Genomic DNA, 25544 nt, shown 5'->3' on the forward strand with positions numbered 1-25544 from the left:
TGCTGATACTGCTAGCAGGGACTGAGGCACTAAGAGCTGGACACTAAATATGACTAAACCAAACTGCACCCATACTGCACTCTATACTGCACTTATTCCAAACCTAGATTGCACCTATACTAACCTTAAACAGCATTATACCAAAACATCTCAAAGGACTACCCCTTCCATAACAAGTGCCCTTTGTTCCCCTACCCCCTCTTCTACCATCCTCTTTTTTTCCTTCTAGGACTAGCATCGCCACCATAAATGCGCTCTGGCAGTATAGTTCCAGCTCTTGGTAGATATAACTTTACTACTGCTCACTGCTGTGCTTGAGGTGGCCTTGCTACTGTTTATGCTGATCTGGATGCCAAGTGTCCTCTTATGCCCAGTGTTCACTGTTAGTCACTTTGTATGCTAAATTGTGTTGTTACCTTTGGTAATCCATTTCATGCTTGTCTAGTTACCAACCATATTGAATGACAATATTTTAGGTTTGCCTTTACTACCTTTTTTGGTGTCTGTTTTCTTTGATATAGCACTACTAATGGGTACCAAGTATGACTTTCAGTGATTTTCTGTGATATTGTATATTTGTGCACTCAACTTGGTGTGCCAGAGGCGCTGAAGTTTTTGAGAAGATCAAGACAAAGAACAGAGGACCCATCCTATCGAGCAGCCCCTACGGGGGTAGTGCTTTACCTATAAAGTGTTAGCTGGAGTTTGGCTTTAGTTTGTTAGTGTATTTAAAGAGGGGCTCTGGGCTCCTTCAGAAAAAAATTAAAAGTCAGCAGCTACAAATGCTGTAGCTGCTGACTTTTAAAATTAGGGCACTTACCTGTCTAGGAATCCAGCAGTGTTTTCACCCGAGCCAATTTTTCAATTGGCTATCGCGTGCTCACTCCGCCATCTTGACTAAGGGAAACTGGCAGTGAAGCCCTGTGGCTGTACATACTATACATACACAAGGCGCGCTGCATTTTGTGAAAGGGCTAGCTGCAGGAAGGGCCGAACTCTCAAAACCAGATAACGCTCCCCCCCTAAAAGGTCAAAATGTAGCAGCGAAGGGGGGGGTGACAAGTGGAGCTTCCCCTTTTTGGGTGCAGCTCTGCTTTAAATCTGCTATTATATCTAACATCACCCTCCCCCCAGACTGACAATGCTGCTATCCAGAGGTGCCCCCTGTACTCGTTCATCTAGAGTGGGGGCACTCTAAGGCTAGGTTAAGCCTTTGCAAGCTGCGTTTGCACGGGCACAGTACCCCAGTCATTTGAATTGGTAGCTGTGTCTGTGTTTCAGGCAGGAAAAAAGGTACCTGCAGCTTTTTAAAAACACATCTGCAGGAAAATCACTTGGTGCTTTTTAATAATAAAGGGCAGCCCTGTGCGGCTGCAAAAGAGCAGTGTGGTTTGGCTGTGGGAGGTTGTGGGTGCAGGAACAGGTGCAATTTACACGCTGTCCTGCACGCACAACAACCACCCGCTCAAGTGTGAACCCAGCCTAATATAGGAGGTGGGTCACTGGCACAAGGTGAAAAGAGAGGTAAAAAGAGCCTAAAAAAGAAAACGAATGTTGCCATCACAACTAATGATTGATAAGCTGCAGTATGTTACATTTTTGGTTTTGGGTTTAATATCGCTTTAAAGATTTGGAAGATGCAATAAATTAAATTTTTATTTTTGAATGTAATACTGCTTTAAAGGAAAAAAAACAAATGGAAATAGTTTGGTTGCTTGCTATGCACAACACAGAACCTTTTAGGTCAGACAATACATTTCAGTTTATTTCTCTAGCAAGAGCAATGATGTGCAACTGTGAAAACCGCATTTAAACTTTAATCTGGCTTAGAGTTGCTATAATAGAAAAATTGATTCTGAATGGTTGCTATGGTTTATTGCACTTTGCATGTTTCTCTTTGGTCATTCATATTCATGGGGTTATTCTGTTTTTATTCATATACAATGACTATCTTATAAGCCTCTACGGCTTTTACTCTTATAAGACTTATTTACTGAACTCTGTTCAGTCAGTTACTTTTAAATATGTCTGCTTCTTCTAGTTGACTAGGCCTCTCCCGTGGCACCCAACAATAATTGATGTTCAGATAATCACTGTTGGATCTTTCGCTATAGTTGCCGTTCCCGGAGAGTTTACGTATGTTTAAATACAGTCTTATACTAAATTCTAGTAAATAAATGATTTGTATTTACCTGTTGAGTCATTTTGCAATACTATTTTTTTCTTTATAGAACCATGTCTGGAAGAAGACTAAGAGAAGCTGTAAAACAGGTATGTAGGTTGCGTCTAAATTTATACAGCTAAATTGTTTGAACAATTTGTAGGTAACAGAGCCTATATACACTGGAGATTAACTATTCTACTCAGCAGTCTTTTTAATGTAGTATTTTGCAAAACTAACAGCACTAAAAATCTATCTATGCACAATACAATTTTTTTTAAATAATCTAATATTACCAATAAAAAAAGAAAAATCATGAGCATGCATGAGCCACTATCATTGTGGTGTTTAAATCACTGTTTTTTCTAAACACAGGTGTCAAGAAAAAGCTGTTGCATTTTTTTAAAATATGTATATTTTATTGTTCCTAATTGTAACATTGTAATTTGTAACAGCTGGACTTTTGGGTCCAGGCGCAGGCATGTTTACTTTGGGAAGCCGGCTGTGACTGCTTGCAGCTTCACAGTCAGCATCCCACTGCGCATGCACAAACCGTGCTGCACTTTGTGAATGGTCCCGCAGGCTTCTGGGATCTGTGATGTGCCTCAGAAGGCTGAAGGAAGGAGGATGGGGGCAAAGGTTTTCTCATATCGCTATGGCGATTCAATTGGAAACCTGTCAAAACCAGATACCCCCCCCCAACAATAAGAAGTGCCAAATATATTAAAGGAGGCGAGGAGGAGGCAGACAAGTGAATATTCCCCTTTTGGGTAAAGTTCCACTTTAAAGAGTATTTCTTCCTTTGCTATTGAATTTGAGAAAGCCCTACAATACGTTTATATCTTCCCATTTCCACTGCTTACCCAAAAAAAAAAAAAAAACATTTCAAACCGTTTAGATGTTCTTTAGCAGAAGGCCTTATGGCTGACTGCAATCATTTTTAAAGAACATCAGAGGGAGTTTGTCCTAAGGACAGGCTTATTCTCCTCTCATTAAAGGGTAACTCCAATTTCATGCAAAAAAAATAAAATAAATCTAGCAAAAAAAAATAAAAATATAGCAAAAAAAAAAAAATATATATAGCATATACAATTGATACACAAACCAAATTGTAATTTAATTACCATTCTATTTCAATCTGCAGCACTATAATATACTGTAAAATTCAAAGCAATATAGCAATATGCAATTGGTGTACAGAATGCTTCCAAAAATGGTAATTCCTGCTTGTGTTATTGGTTCACTGATTTTCAGAAAAGTCTGTACTAAGACACAACTCAAAGTTTAGGCATCCTTTGCATCAATAATTTCATTTTGGGCGAGATACTCCCTAAGGGTTAATTGCTTCTAAAAGGATGCAAACACTGCAGCTTTTCTAATAAAACACAGAGAATGCATCAGCTAATTATAATGAACCAGATCCCTTCATTTAGTATCAGCAAAGGACATAGTCAAACAGATATTACTTTAGAGCAGAAACAGGTAAAAATATCGAAAACAGGGAGGAATCATCAAAGTTTTTAAAATCCGTGCTCTGTTCATTGATCAGCCACAGGAGTTTTTCTCTCAACAAAAGTGGAGTTACTCTTTAATATAAAATGAAAAAAAAAACACCTTCTCTTTAATTGTTAACCCTTTGTTAGGACAATTTTAAATCTAGTTTACAACTGATAATTGTCCGCACATTTTATAAAAAGGTTATTTATGGTAAATACAGATGCCCAGCCCTCTAATAAACAAAGAGAACTGGTAGGATTTTACTTTCATATATGATATTGGATTTTACAGTGCTGGAATTTCCAGAACAGAATGTCTAAAAAAAGATAAGCTGCCATTTTTAAGGTGGTTCTAAATGCTGGGTGTTTTTTTTTTACCTTAATGCATTTCCTGCATTAGGGTAAAAAACTCCCCACTAACTATTTCTCTCCACCATCTCTTGACACTTACCTGAGCCCGTCAAGGAGCCAGTGCTGTGCCCAGCTGCAGTCTTCTCTCCCCTCACTTCCTCTTGGCTCCTGCTGCTGACAATCAAATGCTGTGAGGAAAAACTCAGGGTGGGGCAAAGCTGTGCTGTGTGTGTCTATGGAGCACGCAACCACAGAGAAGAGGAGGAGCCTGAGGTGTCGGCAAGGGACCCCCAGAAGAGGAGGTTTGGGGCTGCTCTGTGCAAAACCATTGCAGGTAAGTATGACATGTTTGTTATTTTAATTAAAAAGAAAAATCTAGACTTTGCAATCACTTTAACATTTTCTTAAGTTTTATGCTGTGTGACTGAGAACATGTAACAAATATAAAATAGGTGTTATCTCAATTCGGCTGCAAAAGTGGAAATATACTTTAAGTTAGCCAAATAAGGGTTTTAATCTACAAACTTTCTGTGATATTTGTGTGTAAAATTCTGTAATGGAAAAGCAGTCCTAGTAATGACAGTTACTTAATACATTCATGTTACTTAAAGGAGTTGTAAAGGCAGAAGGTTTTTCATCTTATTGCATTCTATGCAGTAAGATAAAAAGCCTTATGGATGCAGCAGCCTCCCCAGCACCCCTAATACTTACCTGTGCCCCCTCTCTATCCAGCAATGTCCACGAGTCCCTCAGCTGTCCAGGACTCTCCCTCCATTGGCTCCCGTGGCTGTCAAAGTCAGTGAGCCAATCAGGAGAGAGAGGGGGCGGGGCTGAAGTGTAGCTCTATGTCTGAATGGATACAGGGAGCTGCAGCTCGGCTTGGGTGTCCCCATAGCAAGCTGCCTGCTGTGGGGGCACTCGATAGGAGGGAGGGGCCAGAAGCAACAAGGGACCCGAGAAGCAGAGGATCCAAGCTGCTCTGTGCAAAACCACTGCACAGAGGAGGTAAGTATAACATGTTTGTTATTTAAAAAAACAAAACAAAAAGAAAAAAAGAGACTTTACAATCACTTTAAGGCAGTGTTTCTCACCTGGGGTGAACTCTGCCTTACAGAGTACATTTTAGGGCTTGTTAGCACCAAGTACAGCATGGTAACAGGTGTGAAATCACGTGTTTTCCCATACCAAACAAAAATGTGCTGCCGTTTGCAGATGCGCGTGGGTGCCATCAATTCTTAATGACATCTCCATGCATTTAGCAAATACTGTAGTACCATGTGTTTTGTTGCTGCACAATTTTAAAAATCATGCTGGCACACTTTTGCAAGTTTTTACACGCATAGATCAGCTCATTAAAGAAAACGGGTGCGCTCAGATGCACCTCCTGGTGTGAACGAGCCCTTAGGCTGGTGTGCCCTAGGATTATGCAGGATTCTAAAGGGTGCCTTGACTAAAAAATAGGTTGGAAAACACTGTCTTAAGGAATATTGCTAGAGGTTCTTACTCATTTATGCAGGTTAACATCTCATGTACATAGAATTATGCATTCTAACATAACTGTCCCATGTGTCTTTACCAGTGTGCAATACCTCTTGTGGTTACTTGTTATAATTAAATCGGCTCACTTGTAGTTTGTCTTGTTTTCTTAGGAACTGGATCTATCTAATTCTACCAACACTGATGTAGTTATTGCTGGACTTAGTAATGTATATACACATTACGTTGCAACCTTTGAGGAGTATCAGGTACACAGAGGAGGACATCTGGAGAGGGAATGGCATTTAACTTTGAAATTAAACATAAATGCTGTACTATATGTGACCTTTTATGAATAATTCTGTATAAGCAACAATGGTATAGGGTGCAGGAATCTAATTTACTACAGTATAATACATTTAAGTGTTAAATCATCATAGTTTTTATATTCCAAATACTATTTTCAAGATTCTATTGCTCTTCCTTACAGTTAGTGATGGGCCAAACACCCCGTTTGGTTCGCACCAGAAGATCTCGAACAGGAAAAAAGTTCTAGCGAACATGCCAACTCTATTAAAGTCTATAGGACACGAACATGAAAAATCAAAAGTCCTAATTTTAAAGGCTTATATGCAAGTTATTATTTTTTTTAAAAAAACAATTATTTTTACAGCAGCAGTGATTTTAATGATGCTTAAGTTCCACTGCTAACTGAAAGAAAGAAAAAGATAGGCATTTATACACTATGAAAAATAAAACAAAACACTTATGTCACAGGTTTTTTCACACTGAAATTTAATGCGCCATTTTGTATCAAATCTATCAAAGAATACAGCACTTAGGCCAGTTTCAAACTTCTGCCCTGCGGTTTGGCCGCAGCACGGGTGTATTAGTGATTTGTGAGCGCTTACCCATGGTTTTAGCTCTGAACCCATAGACATTCTATTAGGTCATGCATTTATGTTGTTGTTTTCGGAAAGCACACAAAAGATGCAGCATGCAGGACTTTAAGCGTGCTTTCAGAAAAAGCAGCAAAAATGTGAAATCTAATAGAAAGTTTATGGATTTGCGGCTAAAACCGCAGGTAAAGTGCATGAAAATCGTAGATATGCCCATGGCCAAAACGCAGCGCACCACTGTGAAACCGGCCTTAACGTGTTAAAAATGTATAATATTTTTATCAAAGTATTTATAAAGTATATAATCTGACACAAGTTAGTGTTATTATTATTATACACGATTTATATAGTGGCAACAGTTTGCATAGTGCTTTACAATATAAAGGAATACAGTACAGTTACAATACAATAAATTACAAAAGGGTTAAGAGGGCCCTGATCATAAGAGCTTACAATCTAATAGGGTGGGGCAAGTGGTACAAAATGGTATAACTGAGGGGGAAGAGCTGATGAAAGAATTAAAAGTTCAGTTGTTATTTGAAGGCGGGATAGGCTCCCCTGGAGAGATGAGTTTTCAGGGATCACCTAAAGCTGGCCAGAGTATGAGATAGCTGGACAGATTGAGGTAGAGAGTTCCAGAGGATGGGAGAGGCTCGGGAGAAGTCCTGGAGATAGGAGGAGAAGACAAGACCACTAGGGAGCAGGAGATCTTGGGAGGAGCGGAGAGGATGGTTTGAGTGATATTTAGAGACAAGACTAGAGATTGAGCTGGAGCAGAGTCGTGGATGGCTTTGTACATTGTTGTTAGTATTTTGAATGTAATTCACTGGGCAATTGGAAGCAAGTGGGGGTATTGGCAGAGAGGTGTGGCAGACACTGAGGGGTTGGTAAGGTAGATGAGTCCAGCAGCATTCATGATAGATTTAGAAGGGAATAGTCTACAAGAGGTAGGCCTATGAGAAGGGAGTTACAATATTCAAGGTGAGAGATAACAAGGGATTGAATGAGTAGCTAGGTGGTTTTATTATTTAAAAAGGGGCACATTTTAGAGATATTGCGGAGGTGAAGTCTACAAGCTTTTGACAGCGATTAGATTTGGGGCAGAAAAGACAGGTCAGAGTTTAGGATTACATCTAATACCCTGGAGTGGGGGAGGGATTAATATACTATTCCCATATGACTGATGACTATTTCATTTTGATATGAAGGTCCACATACAGTATCTCACAAAAGTGAGTACACCCCTCACATTTTTGTAAATATTTTATTATATTTTTTCATGTGACAACACTGAAGAAATGAAACTTTGCTACAATGTAAAGTAGTGAGTGTACAGCTTGCATAACAGTGTACATTTGCTGTCCCCTCAAAATAACTCAACATACAGCCATTAATGTCTAAACTGCTGGCAACAAAGGTGAGTACACCCCTAAGTGAAAATGTCCAAATTGGGCCCAAAGTGTCAATATTATGTGTGGCCACCATTATTTCCAGCATTGCCTTAACCCTCTTGGGCATGGGGTTCACCAGAGCTTCACAGGTTGCCACTGGAGTCCTCTATCACTCCTCCATGATGACATCACGGAGCTGCTGGATGTTAGAGACCTTGTGCTCCTCCACCTTCTGTTTAAGGATGCCCCACAGATGCTCAATAAGGTTTAGGTCAGGAGACATGCTTGGCCAGTCCATCACCTTTTCCTTCAGCTTCTTTAGCAAGGCAGTGGTCGTCTTGGATGTGCGTTGGGGTCGTTATCATGTTGGAATACTGCCTTACAGCCCAGTCTCCAAAGGAAACGGATCATGATCTGTTTCAGTATGCCACAGTACATGTTGGCATTCATGATTCCATCAATGAACTGTAGCTCCTTACTCATGCAGCCCCAGACCATGATATTCCCACCACCATGCTTGACTGTAGGCAAGAAACACTTGACTTTGTACTCCTCCCTGGTCGCTGCCACACAGGCTTGACACCATCTGAACCAAATAAGTTTATCTTGGTCTCATCAAACCACAGGACATGGTTCCAGTAATCCATGTCCTTAGTCTGCTTGTCTTCGGAAAACTGTTTGCGGGCTTTCTTGTGCATCATCTTTAGAAGAAGCTTCCTTCTGGGACTACCAGTCATGCAGACCAAGTTGATGCAATGTGCGGTGTATGGTCTGAGCACTGACAGACTGCCCCCCCCCCCACCCCTTCAACCTCTGCAGCAATGCTGGCAACACTCATACGTCTATTTCCCAAAGACAACCTCTAGATATGACGCTGAGCATGTGCACTCAACTTCTTTGGTCGACCATGGTGAGGCCTGTTCTGAGTGGATCCTGTCCTGTTAAACCGCTGTATGGTCTTGGCCACCGTGCTGCAGCTTAGTTTCAGGGTCTTGGCAATCTTCTTATAGCCTAGGCCATGTTTATGTAGAGCAACAATTCTTTTTTTAGATCCTTAGAGAGTTCTTTTCCATGAGGTGCCATGTTGAACTTCCAGTGACCAATATGAGGGAGTGAGAACGAAAACTCCAAATTTAACACACCTGCTCCCCATTCAGACCTGAGACCTTGTAACACTAATGAGTCACATGACACCGGGAAGAGAAAGTGGCTAATTAGGCCCAATTAGGACATTTCCACTTGGTACTCACTTGTGTTGCCAGCAGTTTAGACATTAATGGTGTGTTGAGTTATTTTGAGGGGGCAGCAAATTTACACTGTTATACAAGCTGTACACTCACTACTTTACATTGTAGCAAAATGTCATTTCTTAAGTATTGTCACATTAAAAGATAAAATAAAATATTTACAAAAATGTGAAGGATGTACATACTTTTGTGAGATACTGTATGCCCAAAAAGTGTTTTAACATGCATTTAAAATGTTTTAAAAAGTTGTATTGTGAAAATACCTGTGCCAGATTATATATCTTTTAAATAAAGAGGTAATTATATTTACTAGTTTGATCTACCGTACAGGATTCAGAAGTAAATACTGCACAATATCATCACCTCTTATATGCATGTATTAAGAAAGCTATAAGTGTAGCATAACTGCATTTATTAAAATGTTTATTTCACTCCAGGACATGATAACATAAATTGATTTCTTGATTTTTATGTGTATGGAAAATGAAACAGTAAACCGATTTTTGTTGACTGATGTTTGACCTGGAAATGTAAACATGGAGATGATTTTCTTCAATGTATGAATAATTTATCACTGCTCGGTGATCTGCAGAATCCTAATGACCAGGTTAGCGCTGCTTCTATTAACAAATGAAAGAACTAAATACATTTAATTTTCTCAATCCAGGCTCAGAGGTATGAGGCTGCATCGACTATCTTTGGGCCTCACACACTGTCTGCATACCTGCAGCTATACAGAGGGCTGGCCAAAGCAATTGCAGAGGTAAATATAATTACTGTTAAGTGTGAATTCCATCAAAACTGATTTGGGTGGGTACTGTATGGTATAGGCTGTTAATACATTAATACGTAGGTATTAATTCTATTTCATTTTTGGATAGAATTGGGGACAGTTAAAACCTCAGTTGAAATCTTCGAATAGTGTTTGGTGAGAGCTGTCTGAAAGGGTAATTCCTCTAACCTCACCAGCATATTCTGCTCTTTATACCCTCTTCCATTATCTGCAACTTCGGAATTTTATAAACTCTCTAACAGAAAATCATACTCATCCATTACTGTGGACAGCCTTCGAGACTGTATGCCACTCATGTCCTTCCACGCGGGGCTTCATTTCATTTGTGTACACTAGTATCCTTAATCATATGGGAGCACATACACCATCTTACTGTTCCAAACTGGAACAAGATCTTGGCATTACACTACCTCCTGAAGAATGGCCCAAGGTATGGGAGGCTCTATTTAAATCATCCCGTAAGGAAATTGCCCTTGAAAATTCCTTCAAGGTTATGTCTCGTTGGTACTATACACCATCAAAACTGGCTAAATGCATATCTGCATATCCATCGAATTGTTTTTGAGGCTGCCAGGATGTGAGTGACATGAAACATATTTTGTGGACATGTCCAAAAGTAGGGAACACAGTTTTATACATTGGTCAATACTGTCCTTCATGTTAACCTGCATAAAAAATTCTGGGAATCCCTTTTGCATTAACCAATTAAAAACACTACTTGTCGTAAGCGCACTTTTCATACCCATATTCTTATGGTGACAAAACAAACTATTGCAAAATCCTGGAAATTACCTACCCTTAGTTTCGAGGTGGTTAAGAACCGAATCCATGGAATGCTCATTCATGAAAAATTGACAGCAATTCTTGCAGGCAGGCATAATGAATTCTTACAGATTTGGCAGCCTTAGCTAGGTCTGTTCTTGTATTTCATATGACCTCCTGCTTCTTGGAACTAAAACCACATCTATTTTATTGGGTCAACCAGAGTCCCTGGGGTACCCTTTGTTCTTTCCCTTTCTTTCCTTATTTTTATTTATTTTCCTTTCCCTTTCCTTTACTTTTTTTTATTACTAATTTTGAGCAATTCATATAACCTTCCCCTATATCCTGGTCCTGGTCCGTAACTTCTCTAGCCTTCCATCTACGCCCAAATAACCCCTTCTCCCCCTCCCTCTATTTTTTTTGGTATGAGGATCAATTGCCCAGCCATGAACCTTTATGTGACAATGCTTTGATCAACCAATTATTTGCTTTCTCCTTTTTCTGTCTTTATATTTTACATTTCTCATAGATCATACATAATATTCAATATCTATTTAATTCTGGGCTATATTCGTAAATCTAGGCCAAATTGTAATCTTATGATCCTGTTTTTGTTATCATTTGCTAAAGGTGGAGGCTTTGTTTATTCATCTTTATTTTTTGTCTTTATTTTGTATACTGACTATATAATATTTATTCAACTGAAAATTAAATTAAAAAAAATAATTGAAACATAAATCCTTGGGGACTTCAGTGGTCTCCTGCTGGAGTTCCTGGCTCTGACCCTCTACCGTGGAGTCTCATGTTCTATTTTGCAGTAGAAGGTGCATTCTTTCTCTTCCTTTCTTGGAAACATAACATTTTAATAAAAAGTCTAACCAGAAATTGAATAGATCTCACAGCGTAGGAATTTGATACAATAGAAAAGTGGGCTTGCTCAATCTGCCACCTTCTATGCATACATTTTCTTGCAAAACTGACCATCGTTTTCAAGGTCTTCAGCTATAAATTTACAATATTATCAAGTATTTGTTTTTGCAAAGAATATGTGTGCTCCATTGGGCGTATAAAAGAAAAATAAGGTAAAAAAAATAGTTTATTCAGTAAACTAATCAAATGTTTTCATCTTTTAATTTCCATTGAAACACTGCTAACTAGCTAACTGCTAACTGTTTATTTATTACAGGTACTTATATAGCACTGTCAATTTACACAGCACTTCACATATAATGTACACTCACATCAGTCCCTGCCCTCAAGGAGCATACAATCTAAGATCTCTAACATTCACACATACACATACTAGGGCCAGTTTAGACAGGATTCAATTAACATACAAGCATGTCTTTGGAGTTTGGGAGGAAACTGGAGTACCCAGGGGAAACCAACACAGTCACAGGAAGAACATGCAAACTCCAGACAGGTAGGGTCATGGTTGAGATTCAAACCAGCGACCTTAGTGCTGCTAGGTTGAAGTAATAAACAACATTGGTGAAAGCAATTAAAAACATCCACGCTGAAGATGATCTATTTACTCTCAATACATTCTGTTGCAGAACACTGTTGGTGAATTGCCTAAAGGACCACAGCCACCATTTTTCAACGAGTCACAACTTTTTAGCTTCTTGGGCGCTGTTCCTGTAGATAGAGCTCCAGGAAACACCACCTTTGGAGATGTTTTAGCGGAGGTGAATCCTCAATATCTGCCGGTATGTAATAATATTTAAAAAAAAAATAAGAATTATTCTTTAATTTGCTCTCTGTTAGGTTGACATAGCTTTTGATTAAATAATGCATACTTGTCTGTTAAAGTAGGAGTAAACTCCCTTTGTTGATTTTTACCTATAATAGGGCTTAACGATAGGTACAGTAGGTATCTCCTAAATGTGTACGATTTAGGAGATATTTACTTTAGAAGCAGCCTGTGACATCACTGGCACTTGAGCACTAGGCTCTGAATGGACTGTGCCATCCATTCAGAACTCTGTGCAATGTCCATGCATGTTGGGGTTGGGGAGGGACAACATTGCGGCTTACCAAATATGCGGCTTCCTTCTCCCAGCCCCGCGCCCTCTCTCTACTCATTATCACACTGAATTTGATTGACAACAGTGGGAGCCAATGAGGAGGGAGAGACACTCCTGTAACATTGCTGCTGCACACAGAAAGCTTTTTATCTTAATACATAGAATGCATAATTTTTTTTTAAAAAACCTCCGAACTTTACAACCACTTTAAACTGCCCAGGGCCCAGTTTTTTTCTTTGCTGAGGTTTACTACCACTTTAAAGCACATATATTTGTCTATGGAAGAAGAGAGTAGTACTGGAGGCAGAAGGGCAGCTGGTTCCCAGAGGAAGAATTTCTACTATATTAAGTAGGAATGTACATTGATTTCAATGGGTGTATGGTTATACAGATATGATCTGACCATCATCAGGTTAAAGGGAAGATGACAAACTTGCAAGCTTGAATGCAGGTGTTGGGGCAGGTTTCCTAACCTGCCTGGCCACATACTCCTTCCTAGCAATGTTGTCCTTCCCTCCCAAAGACTTGAGGTTTTGTCTACGAGATGGAACTCCTTTACAAGGTCTATTTAAACAGGTGTAAAGTGAAACACCTTTATTCTATATTCTATAGGTTTAGTGTTTTCTCAAGACAAGTGAGAGAGAATGAGGGAGATAGAGAGACATGAAGACAGGACAGTAAGTCTTGCAAAAGGACAATAGCAAACTTAGCTATGTTACAACATTGACCTTAAAGTTCCATACACAAAAAGATAACCCATTGACCAGATCATATTTTTAGAGTAAGAAGTGCATATATCCCTTTGGAGCTCAATAGTAGGTCATTGCTAAATTACCACAGAATTACTCTAATAAATGGGGGAAAAAAGGTGAGTTTGGAAAACCCTATCTAGCAACAATAGGGGTGCATGCTACATAAACACTACTGGAAAATCTTATAGATAGGTCATGTTTACAACCTACTTACAAAATGTTTATTTGTAAAAGCAGAAATTATGTATAGCTTTTATTGTGTTTAACTTTATTTAGATTACTTTGAAATGCCTGAAATTTCATCCCATTATTATTCTTCTTACTACATAGAGCAAATACTCCTTTTATTTATATAGAACTTTGCCATGTGAATTTTTTATGACATTAATTTATCTGTTTACTATATTATGCCATGAATAGGGTGAAGTAGCTTCAGTTACATTTGTTGCTGGGAACCCCAGGAATTCTGTAACATACATGGTAAGTGAGAATTAGCAGCACGCCAATGACAAGTTGGAGAATTGTGCCCCAAATGTTGCTGTTTGAATATGGGTACACTTCTTAGGAAAGGCATACATTCTTCAACCGATCACTGACTTGTTAGCAATTTATATTGGATCTGTGACATAATATATCCATTATAGGTATTTACATAGCGCTGACAATTTAGACATCACTAGTTTATTCACAATATTACCTGACCTCAAGATGCTTACAATCACAGGTCTCTAACTCACATTCTTTAATGCACATACTAGAGACAATGTATGAAGAACCCAATTTTAGTGGTCACCCAAAAGGAACCAGTGAATTTTATCATGCCTCTTCTCCTCTACACCTATAATGATCTGCCCTTACCTGGACCTAAGAACACTGACACACCTTACACAGTTTAAATCGGCTTTCTTTTACCACTTGCAGCCCACCCACAGTTCTTTTACTGTGAGCGGGCGGCAGCTGCGGGCACTGCGAGGTACTGGTTTGTTGTGGTGCACATATGCACTGGCGCATCCCCTAAGGAGCGCATCGGCACAATCCCGTGACCACTGTGTCTGGTGGACACATTGGATTATGGTGCCTGGTATCCAGCCACTGTGAATGACCGGGGTATCGTGATCGCTATGATTGGTCATAGCCATCACATGATTACAATGTAAACAAAACAGTCATGAATGGGTTCCACTATTGTTATGCTGTGATTTGCCCACAGCTTTCACATGGTATTTAGGCCAATCACAGCACCCTGTATCATGTGATTAGTTGTAGCCAACCAGAGATAACAATAGTAAGGAAGCTCTTATAAATTAAAGCCAATCATGACAGCTAAAACTATTGCTTGTAACAGTCATCGCTGTTATAAGCAATAATAGTGTAAAAAAAAAGTCTGATCACCCCCCTCCCCAGAGTAGTACAGTGTCACTATGGTGACACTCAACTACTCTGATGAGACTATTTAAAAAAAAAAAGTCCTAATAAAGGAATTTTTTTTTTCTACATACTGTCACCAGTCAGTATCACTGATCCCGGTCATACTAGTCATTTGAAGATGCTGTACTTCACTGGTGACAGTATGTAAAAAGAAATGTGAAAAAACACACATTTTATTTAATTTCTTCATTTACCAAAAAATTGTGACAAAAAAATTACAACTTAAAAAAACTCGCCATACCTCTTACTAAATACTTGGACTGTCTACTTTCCAAAAAGAGGGTCATTTGGGGGTTATTTTCACTGTCCTTGCATTTTAGGGCCTCATGAAATGAGATTTCCATCAGTACCATCAGGATTGATCAATTTTCAAATATATATATAGCACAGTTTGTAGACGCTATAACTTTCATACAGACTAAATAATATACACCGATTTGGGTTAATGTTTATATATATATAAGTTCCGCGCTATGATGTACGTCACAGGCTGCAGCCTACCTCACATAAAACCCCAAAGGAGGGGTATATAGACATGAATGAATAAAAGGAGAAATAGGTGGTGCTACCTGAGGGCAAGTAGGATGTAAACCTAAACTAAATGTAATAAATTCTGTAATAGAAAATATATATAGATTTAAATAAAGTGCTAAGAGTGAAGAGAATGTGTATGCGAGTATATACACCAATTATGACTCCAAAAAAAGCTACAAATAGTATAACTGAAATTATTAATGTGAACCAAGAAAAACATAAATAAAGTGGCAAAGTGTAAAAAGGTGATATCTGTGCAAAAAGTGAATAATTGTACATATAAAATTATTTGATCAACATAAAATCTACAGTACTTATACATTTTTTGTATTTTTTTATTTATTTTTAGTACTATTTTAATTTTAATTTAATTTTTATCCAACCTGGTCGTCAAGTGGTTAAAGCCCTAAAAGGGAATGGGTTAGTTAGAAATAGTTTACAATATCATAGCTATGCAAGTACTTATACACAGTACAGGGTAACACAGATCGTTCCTCACGATTGCCTGGGAGGTGACTAGTGTAAAAATGTGTACTTTGAAAGTGTAAAAGAGTAATACTGGTGTAAAATACAAGCAGCAGTGCAAATAATGCCTGCAATAGCAATATAACCTAACTACTGCAGAGATGCTTTGTCTAACCAGTGGCCGAAGCCAGGAACAATGTAGAGAGGTCCCACAGCGATAGGGCCTCCACGTTGGAGGATTCAGTCTAATAAACAGGATGTGACCCCTTGTATTGCTTTGTGTGCCACTCAGGCTTGCCGATATGGGATATGTGTATAGATTCCTCGGCCTTCATTGCAGAGAGTACTGGCAAGGGACAGAGCCCATCCTGGCTCTAAGCTATAGCTCAAGGGAGAAAAAAAGAGGTGATCCCTGATGCTGCACATCTGTGCAGTCCTACGATGGTGATGAAATTGACAACCTCAGCTTGGACTCCGACCAGACCACGCCCCCAATACATTTTCCTGTGCCCCCAGAGCTTAATCATCTTAAATCCCCATGATTAGGCTCCTGGGGCGGAGTAAAATTTGTTGGGGGTGTGGCCTGGTTGGAATTCAGGCTGAAGTTGTCACTATCATCACCATCGTAGGACTGCATTGATGTGCAGCATCGTGGATCACCTTTTTTTCTCCCTTGAGCTGTAAACAGGATGGTGGCCATAGGCTTTGCACTACTGATGACTCTGATTCTGGTCTTGAGCTGTCCCTTGGTTGGTACTTTCATCTCAAGCCAGCTCTCTGCAGCTGTAGCAGGCAGTGGTATTGGGAACACGTGGTCACTCTGAGTAACTAGAACACATTGGATTCAGGTGCAGCACATCTTGCCTGGCAGAAGAAGTCCCCTGGCAGTAGCACATACTTAGCAGCTCAAAAAACATACAGTCCTGTGCATTTTTGCAGCCCTGAATGCTGTACATAGGCTCCCCCGCTAAACACTCTCTGGGCACACATAGCACAGTTCAACTCCCAGGCTCTGTAGCAACAGTCACAGAAAGCCATTAGCTCTGTTCCCCTCCTGAAACACATCTCCTGCGTCTTCCGGTGGTGTGCATGGCTAAACATGAGGCAAATCAGGGACCTCCTGACCCAGTGCTGCAAAGGGGGGTGGGGTGGGGTCCTCTTCAGTTGTAGCAAAAGCCAAACTTTCCCTGCAGTTGTCCATCATAGGAGAAAAAATAATGCCCTTGCTGGGCAGGATTTGAAAAGCCAAGCACCACACTAGTAACCTATGAGCATGTCTTTGGAGTGTGGGAGGAAACACACAAGCACAGGTAGAGCATGCAAACTCCAGGCAGGTAGAGTTATGGTTGGGATTTGAACCAACAACTCTAGTGCTGCTAAGCAGGGATGTTAAACACTAAGGCTGGTCACAGATGAATTGAAAACCGAACATTCTGTTGATTGAAAAAACAAAAATACAATTGTGCCATCATTTGTTTCGTTTTTCTAAAAAAAAAATCCAGCATGTTGGATCAGGCAGTTTTGATTGTATCATGAAAATCACATGTTGCAGCTGGCACACTAATGATGCAAAAAACAAATGACCTGATAATCGACAAGGATTTTTGTTTTGTTTTTCGACTTGTCTATCGTCTGCTTAAGCCACGGTTCTTCCACTCCTCCCCTCCCCTGCTATCAATGGTCCTATGGAGTCATTATGCTAAATGGTTGTGATTTGCGTTAGCGATCTCTATTATTATATTCTATAGGTCTGACATTTACAGTATACATAAGGAGGCATAGAACCAAATGTCATCTAAGTTTACCCATGTGCTGCATGTGCAAATTTGCGTAGCTGTCTCTAAATTTGAGACACTAATTTGCCACAAGTTCATTACTTATTTGAGTTTTGAGTGGATTTTGTTTCATCATTTACATGCATTAAGCTTTGAACCTTGCATGTTATTACCTTATAATATAAGCTTTTTAAGGTTTATCACAAACTTGAAGCATGTAAACATAAGTCTTTGCTGTGCCCAGCATTGTGAAATGCCATTTAATGTGTGTTAGTACCTTTATTTGACTGAAACTACTTTGAGCATTTTTTAGGTTTCTGAGTTTTTTTTTAATATCTTACAGGCTGAGGGCACTTACCTTAAAGTGGAAAAATATCAAAATGTAACAGGAACATGGCAAACAGTTCATAATGATGCCTCATGGGAGACAAGGTGAGCTGTGTCTTGATATGCAGTGTTTTCCACAGTGATGTTTTATTCCTTGCATTAAAATTAGCTCTTTTTATTACACAAATGTACCTTGAGCTTCTACAGTGAAAGTAAAAATTTCCATTGATGGGGTACATAGCAATGTGTATTGTGCAGTGACCAATAGCAACCACACTCATCTTTCCATGATCTGATGACAGTGAACTAAACTCTAGCTGGTTTATATGTCTTACAGCAATTTGCATATTGCTGTTTCCCCTCTGTGTTGCTGTATAGAATTAACCTCTATGTGTTCTGTGATTACTTGGCTTGCATAAAAATAATATTAATACTTAATATAATACTAAGGAACATTGCTGGCTCCACTTTTTCAGGGAGTTCCATAGACAGTGCTGTAGTCCATCAACCTGTTGGCTTCATATACTGTATATTAAAAGGAAGTGCGAGGAAGTCTCTTCAAAGTAAGGGAAATCCCATGGAGCAGATGCCATTCTAAATTTAAGATAGTGGTATTAAAACACAGTGAAAAAATTACCAAAACATCCTTAAACCCATGTCTCAAGATGATTTTAACTGCTATTGGAAAGTAGAAACATCACATAATAACTAAGTTTGAGCTACATGTGTTGAATATAGTGAAAAGGTGACAAATCTATCTTGAAAAATTTAAATTTAAGCTATACGAACTAAAGCACAGGCCATTTTTGTGGTATGTAATGGGCTGGACCACATTTGAATCTTCGTCTGCCCCTCCCCTTCCCCAGGCAATCACCCTTCCCCTTCTACTTTTCTCTCTTCTCTACTGTCCACTGAGGTCTACTGGAGGTTATCCTCAATTTCTCGATCCCCCCCCCCCCCTTCAGCACTGTGCTCTTTTTTGGGCTTCAGAGCATTCTTCCCTATTCTCTACCTTTACTAAGGCGAGTGCCTTCACTCATTGGCCAATCTTCCGAATCATACTGAGGATGATGTGCGGTTGTACTTTTTAAGACTTGTGAAGTAAGTTGATTTGTTACCTCCACATTTTGGTGGATTTGTTACTATGTACTTGCCTCTGCTATTTTTTTATGCTGCCTCCTTCAGTACATTATGTTTTGTATAACTTTAAACAAAAAATGTGAAAAACCCAATAAAACTTTTGTGAAACAAGGTAAGGAAAATCCTCTCTTAGACAGCTGTCACCTTGACAGATGTCCCAATTAGAAATTTGGCATAATGGATAATCTGGAATAACTGAAAGTTTTAGATTTTCCCTGACATTTAGTGTTGGTGAGAATGATTTCAAATGAATGAAAATAACTTTCCATCAGGGACACAAAACCTGATAATGTTGCTACAGTTGTGAATTTCATGTTATGGTATTATGGATTACCCAGTACTGTGTACCATGTGGTAGCTTCTTCTTCAATAAGCAGGATTTCTGGTAAAGACAGGAAAGATAGCTGGCTTAATAATCGTGTAGGACCATCTTGTAACAAAGTCACTTGAAATCCGCAATGATTGTTTAATGTGGCCGATTATATCTCCTATAGTGATACTTTGTATTGTAATAGTGTTTTGCAAATTTGGTCAAGAAACAAGGCACAACATTTTGTAACCCTAGCTTAGTGGCAGTCCTTATTTGTAAAGCCAACAGAGACATTCAGCTCCTTTTCAGCCCCCTCATGAATTGGTCATCATAAGAATGGCTGGGTGGTACTGGACATGACTTAGATTGCCCATACATAGGCGGATCTTTTGTCAAACGGAACACAAAGTGTTAGAATTGCCAATCCCGAGGAAATGGAAGTCTCAGGAAGTCCCCACAGTAAAGAAATGGCTAATGGAAATAGGGTACGTATATGAAATGGAAAAAACCCTTACCATGTCTGATGACAGAATTTCCAAATTCCGGAATATCTGGGCCAATTGGCATCTTTTTACCTTGTCTAACCATTACAGAAGGTTAATGCCTGCTTGAGTCTAGAGGCTATTACATTACTAGAGTTGTATCATTCCCTGACCCGTTGATAGTCAATTCTCTTACTTTCTACCTTCTCATCTCACCCCCCTCTTCTCCATACCAAACCCCCACCCCCCCTATGGGATATGTAGCCCCTTTTTCAACTTCTCCATCTCCCCCCCCCTTATTATTATTATTATCCTTGTAACTGTTAGCTTTAGTTAATATGATTTTTGGAAGAAGTTTGGCAATTAGACTTCGTCGATCACTGTAGTACCGTTCGAGGTCTCTGTTTCTTCATTTATGCTTATTGACTTTCACAACTACTCTTAATTTCTCATTAAGCAATGCCTCTTCGGGGTTACCCACTAGTACTTGTTGAGTTTACTTTTCTTTCTCATAATGTTTTCACTACATTATTTACACAAAACTGTACTCCATTTGTACTACTTTATGATATGCTTGTACTTAATTTTTGTCTTTTTCTGAAAGACCACAATGCTTTTGTTATCTTATTTGTTATTTTATCAATAGATTTCAATTGTTTTAAAAAAAAAAAAAAAAAGAATTGCCAGTTTTTGTTACTATTTTTGGATCCCCAAGTTCATAATTTTTCCTCTTATGAGCACAGTTTTTCTGACTGGTTTGTATAACAATGTCCTGCAAATTTGCACATACTGCAAAATGTTTATGTACAATAGCATGACTTTTCATCTTTTGTCCCTTCCTCGCTTAAATATTGCATGGGATTTATAAAAGCCTTGAGTTATTGAGTGAGTAATTAAAATAAAACAGGCCAATCAGGTCCAAAGATCATATCACAGAAAGCGGAATTCTGATGTTCTTTTAGTTGTTGTACATTGTACACTGTTTTAGTAGAAGAGGCTGATGTGCGTTTGCAAAACCATTGGAAAATGATGAATGTTTATAAAAATATCTATAGCTATTTTATTGTTACAAATATGTAAAATCAAATTTAGAATGAAAGATATGCCTCGCCATGTAGAAAGAACTGAATCTTGTATAAGTCCTGTATGTGGTATCAGCACAGAATATATCTGATAACTGTCTCTACATATACACATGGCATATTAATAATTAGCATATACTTCATCTTTTTACAGATATTACTGGCATAAAGGGACTGGTGGTCAAAGCAATGCTACAATTGAATGGCACATTCCTGTCTCAGCTGAACCAGGAACCTATAGGATTTGTCACTTTGGTCATTATAAAGAAAGACTTCTACCTTCTACCATAAAACCATATGAAGGCATTTCATCTCAGTTTGAGATTCGAAAACTTTACTAATGTCCACGTTAGACTGCTTGGTTTACAATGAAGTTATATATTTCAATGGTTCAGGAAGATGGAGCAGTACTGCGATAAACAGATTTTCCTCATTAAATAAAAGTGATATTGCTTACACCTGACTTTTCTTAAACTTTAAAAGAAACATGGTATACCTGTCATAAGATTAGGAATGATATGATGTTTTGAATCTTGATGACAAATTGCTGTTAAAATGCAGAAATAGCCCATGACCTATACATTGATTACAGAGGATTGGTTGCGCTCAAAAAGCAAGTCTTATGTTAACTCTTTTGTGTGCTAAAATGGTTGACTGTTATAAATATGTGTTATAATTGCATACATTTACTCAAATATTAACATTTGGCATCCCTTTAATTTTGATAAGAATAAAAACATAAATATAGAGTAGGTCAGAGTCTTATTTCTTGTGGCAGCTTCAAGATAGATGGGTTTTATAGGGGAGTGAATGTAAAAGGGTTCTAAATTTAGAGATAGAGGCTATTTTTATATATTGTAATAAATAAGGTATGATCTGTCCCTTAATAATCTCAGCCTGCTTTGGTGTAACATGAAAGTAGTTTTAGCAGTACAGTGATATATCGCAGATTTGCTTTCTCAGTGTCCCAGATTTCTGGCTATCTGTCTTATTGCTAAATGTGGTGGCCAGACGAAATTAACAATATTTGTACTTTGTTCCTGTAAGGCTGGACATTTATAAGTGACTCAATTTATCTTTAGGTAATTAACCCTTTATTTCAACCTTTCTAAACCTTTTTACCCTGGAGGAACCTTTGAAATTGTTTACGTCTCACTGAAAACTATCATGCCCACAGCTCATAGTATATGAGTGAGACCAGTTTATAGTAAAAAAAAAAAATTAAAAAATAAAGAATTGGATGTATGTACCCTTATCATGAAATGTTCATGTAATAAAACACAATAATAATATGAAACATGGAGAGTGAAATTATGGTCAGTGTAGATGTGACCCCTTACATTGATGGTTAGTATAGAAATGGCCCCTACATTGGTGGTGTAGGTGAAATATCAATATACCACTGTTCTCACCTCAAGGAACCCCTAGAAAACCTCTGGATCCCAGGGTTCCTCAGAACCCTAGTTGGTAAGGATGATTTTTATAGTACCGGCTACACAAAATAGGCTGGTCTCTTCGGAATAGGACCTTTGTAATTTCACAGTTCCATACACCTGGAATAATAAAAAGCAAACTATAATCCCAACATGTTTCTTCCTGAAGGGAAATTATTAAACAGCATTTTGCTGCATGGGTAAGCCATCATCTGCATTATGTCCCCTTTCCACAATACGGGCCTTCCAGTTCTTTATCTGCTGCTAAAGTCTGAATGCAGACAAAATTTGCTGTACTGATCTTAGACCACATTTTTTGCACATCTATTGCAAAGAACACCCCCAAGCTTTACAAAGCCCATCACAGAGTAACCTATTTAAACATGCTCCAGATAACTTTGATGCGATAATATGGAAGGTTGAACTCTGCTTCACTGTCACAACAAAGGATTTGAGCTTAGACCGTGCCTCTAACAGCTCGTTTTGAAAGGGATATTCTCATTAAAGTGTTCGTTACCCAAACACTTCATATTCCTGATATGTGGCTCCTGTACAGTGTACTGGTATGAGAAAGTATCCTGTTCTCTTTGTGATGCTTTCTTTGTGTGAAATCCCTGCTGCTCCTGCCAGTCCCTCTGATTTTTATTAAAAACTGACCACACTAAGCAGGAGAACACACCGCTGGTACCTCAGTGTGCTCTCCTCCAATGATCAGACTTGTCCTGACATGCACCCGCTGTACAGCCATTCATTGGGAAGCCTGGTGTCTTGCTGCTTCTCCTCCCCCTAGCTCTTATGCAGCTGAGAACGGAGGGAATGGGATCACTTAGAAAAAGGGGAAAAAGGTATTTATAATGTTTTTTTGTATCTTTTCAAACATTTTTGACTTTTATTTCTATTTTAAACTGAATGGGTTGTTTTACAAGGTGACCGTTTACAATCCTTTTATTGCAATAAAATATTAGTGGAGATTTCCGAGGACGCCCTTTGTCCATGAGTATTGTTCTCACCAATTTATTTCTCACTGATACAATGTAATCATAGCCAGCAATACTTGGATTGATTGTGAAAATCAGAAAGTGCCTGGCTGAATTTTTTCTGTTATGATCATACACAGCTCAATATCTGCAAAAATGCAATGGATTCAAACTTTTTTTGCAGCACTAAGCCCTGCTAGCTATTAGAGGGTAACTCCTCTTTTGTGTGGAAAGATATTTGCTAAAAAAAAAAAAAAAAATGATTGGCTCACTGATTTTCCTAGAAGTCTCCTGGAAGACTTTTGTTTTTGGTGAGATGCTCTCAAAGGGTTAATCACATCTAAAGGGATTCAGACATTGCAATTTCCTCATCAGAATGCTGCAGAAGCATCAGCTGATTAAAGTGGTAATAAAGTCTAATGGAAATTGAACAAAAAAAAAAAAAAAGCCCACCTGCAGAACATTGTTTATTGTGCTAGTATGCATCACATATTAGCACATTATGAAATACTTACCTTAGAACGAAGCCCTCCAGCGGTGCACTGAAACTGCTGACAGGGCTTCCATCTTCACCCGATTTTCCTTCTGAGTTCGCGGCCTCCTGCTGTATGAGTGGCATGCGCTCAGGAGGCCCGGCTATGGCACGGAGCTCTGTAGGTATGGCATGATTATGCGTCCCTTCAGAGAGCATGTGCTGGTTATGTCGCCAGCTGCATCCTGTGGGAATTATCTCCTAAACAGAGGATGTTTAGGAGATATTTACTGTACCTACAGGTAAGCTTTATTATAGGCTTTCCTGTAGGAACAAGTGCAAAATGGGACTTTATTACCACTTTAATAATTAAAAAGTCACTCCCATTTATGTTCACTGTGCACACAAACAGACAAATATTCTCAAAGCAACAAAAGTTAGGAATCTGCAAGGTTTGTTAAAACCCTTGAAATATACATTGATCACCCAAATGAAATTGTTTTTTCTCAACAAAAGTTGAGGTATACATTTAAGGTATCTAACTAGCGCTGACAAATTATGCAGCATTTTACATATATATTTTACATTCATATCAGTCCCTGCCCTCAAGGAGCTTACAATCTAAGGTCCCTAACTCACATTCATACCTACACATACCCGGGGCACTTTAGACAGGAACCATCAACATGCATGCATCCAACAGCATGCCTTTGAAATGTGGGAAACCACATGGAAACCAGATTACCTAGACCCAGGCAGGCACAAGGAGCACATACAAACTACAGGCAGGTAGTGCCATGATTGGGATTTGACCCTAGTTCTACCAGGCGGCAGTGATAACCACTTAGTCACTGAGTTACCCTTAGTCACAGGGGGATCTCACAGATCCCCCTCCTGTCTCTTACTTGCAGTAGCAGTGGGAAATTAGCGGGTGATCACAACAGAAATCACTCCACCTGCTTTGCAGATAGGCACCTGGTGGGGTAGGGGGTTGGGGGGGGGTGCGGGAGATGAATATGCAGGCACAGTGGCTCAAGCCCAATCTGCATTGTTTACACTGGCTGGGAGGCGGGCAAAGCACCCAGCGGCAGCACCCGGCTACACAGTACAATGGCTAAATATACTGCAGCTTACCAGACCTTGGATTTGGTGGCTGTAACAGTTTTTATTTTTGAAGCTAAGAGCATTTTCAAAAAATATCAATTGATCTTATCAGACATGTCCTTGTCACTTCTTGTGAGCTAAAACGAAAGCACAAACATCCTTATCTTTCTTGAGTGAACTACTAGTCCCATCAATTCAGCATGTAATAGATCAAACAACAAAGGCAGACATGTTTAAAGTCCAACCTATGTGAAAAACATGGCTCCTTTTATAAATACAATGGTTTCAGTATAGACACAAAGGGACAGAAAGTGTGTTATTTTAAGGATCACCATTTAAAATAGAGGGTAAAAAGCCTTCAAAAATAAAATGAATGCAGCTGTACAATATATAAAATTTTTGTTTTCAGGCTTTAAGACACTTTAAGACATACTGGACACGGCATCGTAAGGCAGACAGGAATTTACTAGGCAAAAGTCAGTTGCTAGGTAGCAATGTGATGCTTAAATGAAACACCAAAGCTTGCTACCAACCAGGAGAAGAAGCCAAAAGCAGAGATTTGTAGGCTGTAGGCCAGTCAAAACTGAGAAGGCTAGGTGACAGAGCTGACTCACTGCCTTGCAATGAAGATGGTTTACAAGAGCCATTCTACTGCCAGCA

The 25544-nt window shown here is 39.0% G+C and overlaps 1 protein-coding gene across 1 annotated transcript in view; it reads left to right on the forward strand.

Annotated features, from left to right (window-relative positions):
* Window positions 1-21487, forward strand: part of ASAH2 (N-acylsphingosine amidohydrolase 2) — a gene marked incomplete at its 5' end in the record, with an annotated part of 147217 nt that extends 125730 nt beyond the window's left edge. Inside the window, 8 exons of the mRNA XM_082268888.1 lie at window positions 2042-2136; window positions 2232-2271; window positions 5658-5753; window positions 9689-9784; window positions 12133-12285; window positions 13776-13835; window positions 17901-17989; window positions 21053-21487. Coding sequence (XP_082125014.1) covers window positions 2042-2136; window positions 2232-2271; window positions 5658-5753; window positions 9689-9784; window positions 12133-12285; window positions 13776-13835; window positions 17901-17989; window positions 21053-21239 — 816 coding nt within the window. The 3' untranslated portion in view covers window positions 21240-21487. The remainder of the gene's footprint in view (window positions 1-2041; window positions 2137-2231; window positions 2272-5657; window positions 5754-9688; window positions 9785-12132; window positions 12286-13775; window positions 13836-17900; window positions 17990-21052) is intronic.
* Window positions 21488-25544: the final 4057 nt, after the last annotated feature.

Source organism: Pelophylax lessonae (assembly GCF_965119305.1).
Source record: "Pelophylax lessonae genome assembly, chromosome: 9".
Classification (NCBI taxonomy): Eukaryota; Metazoa; Chordata; class Amphibia; order Anura; family Ranidae; genus Pelophylax; species Pelophylax lessonae.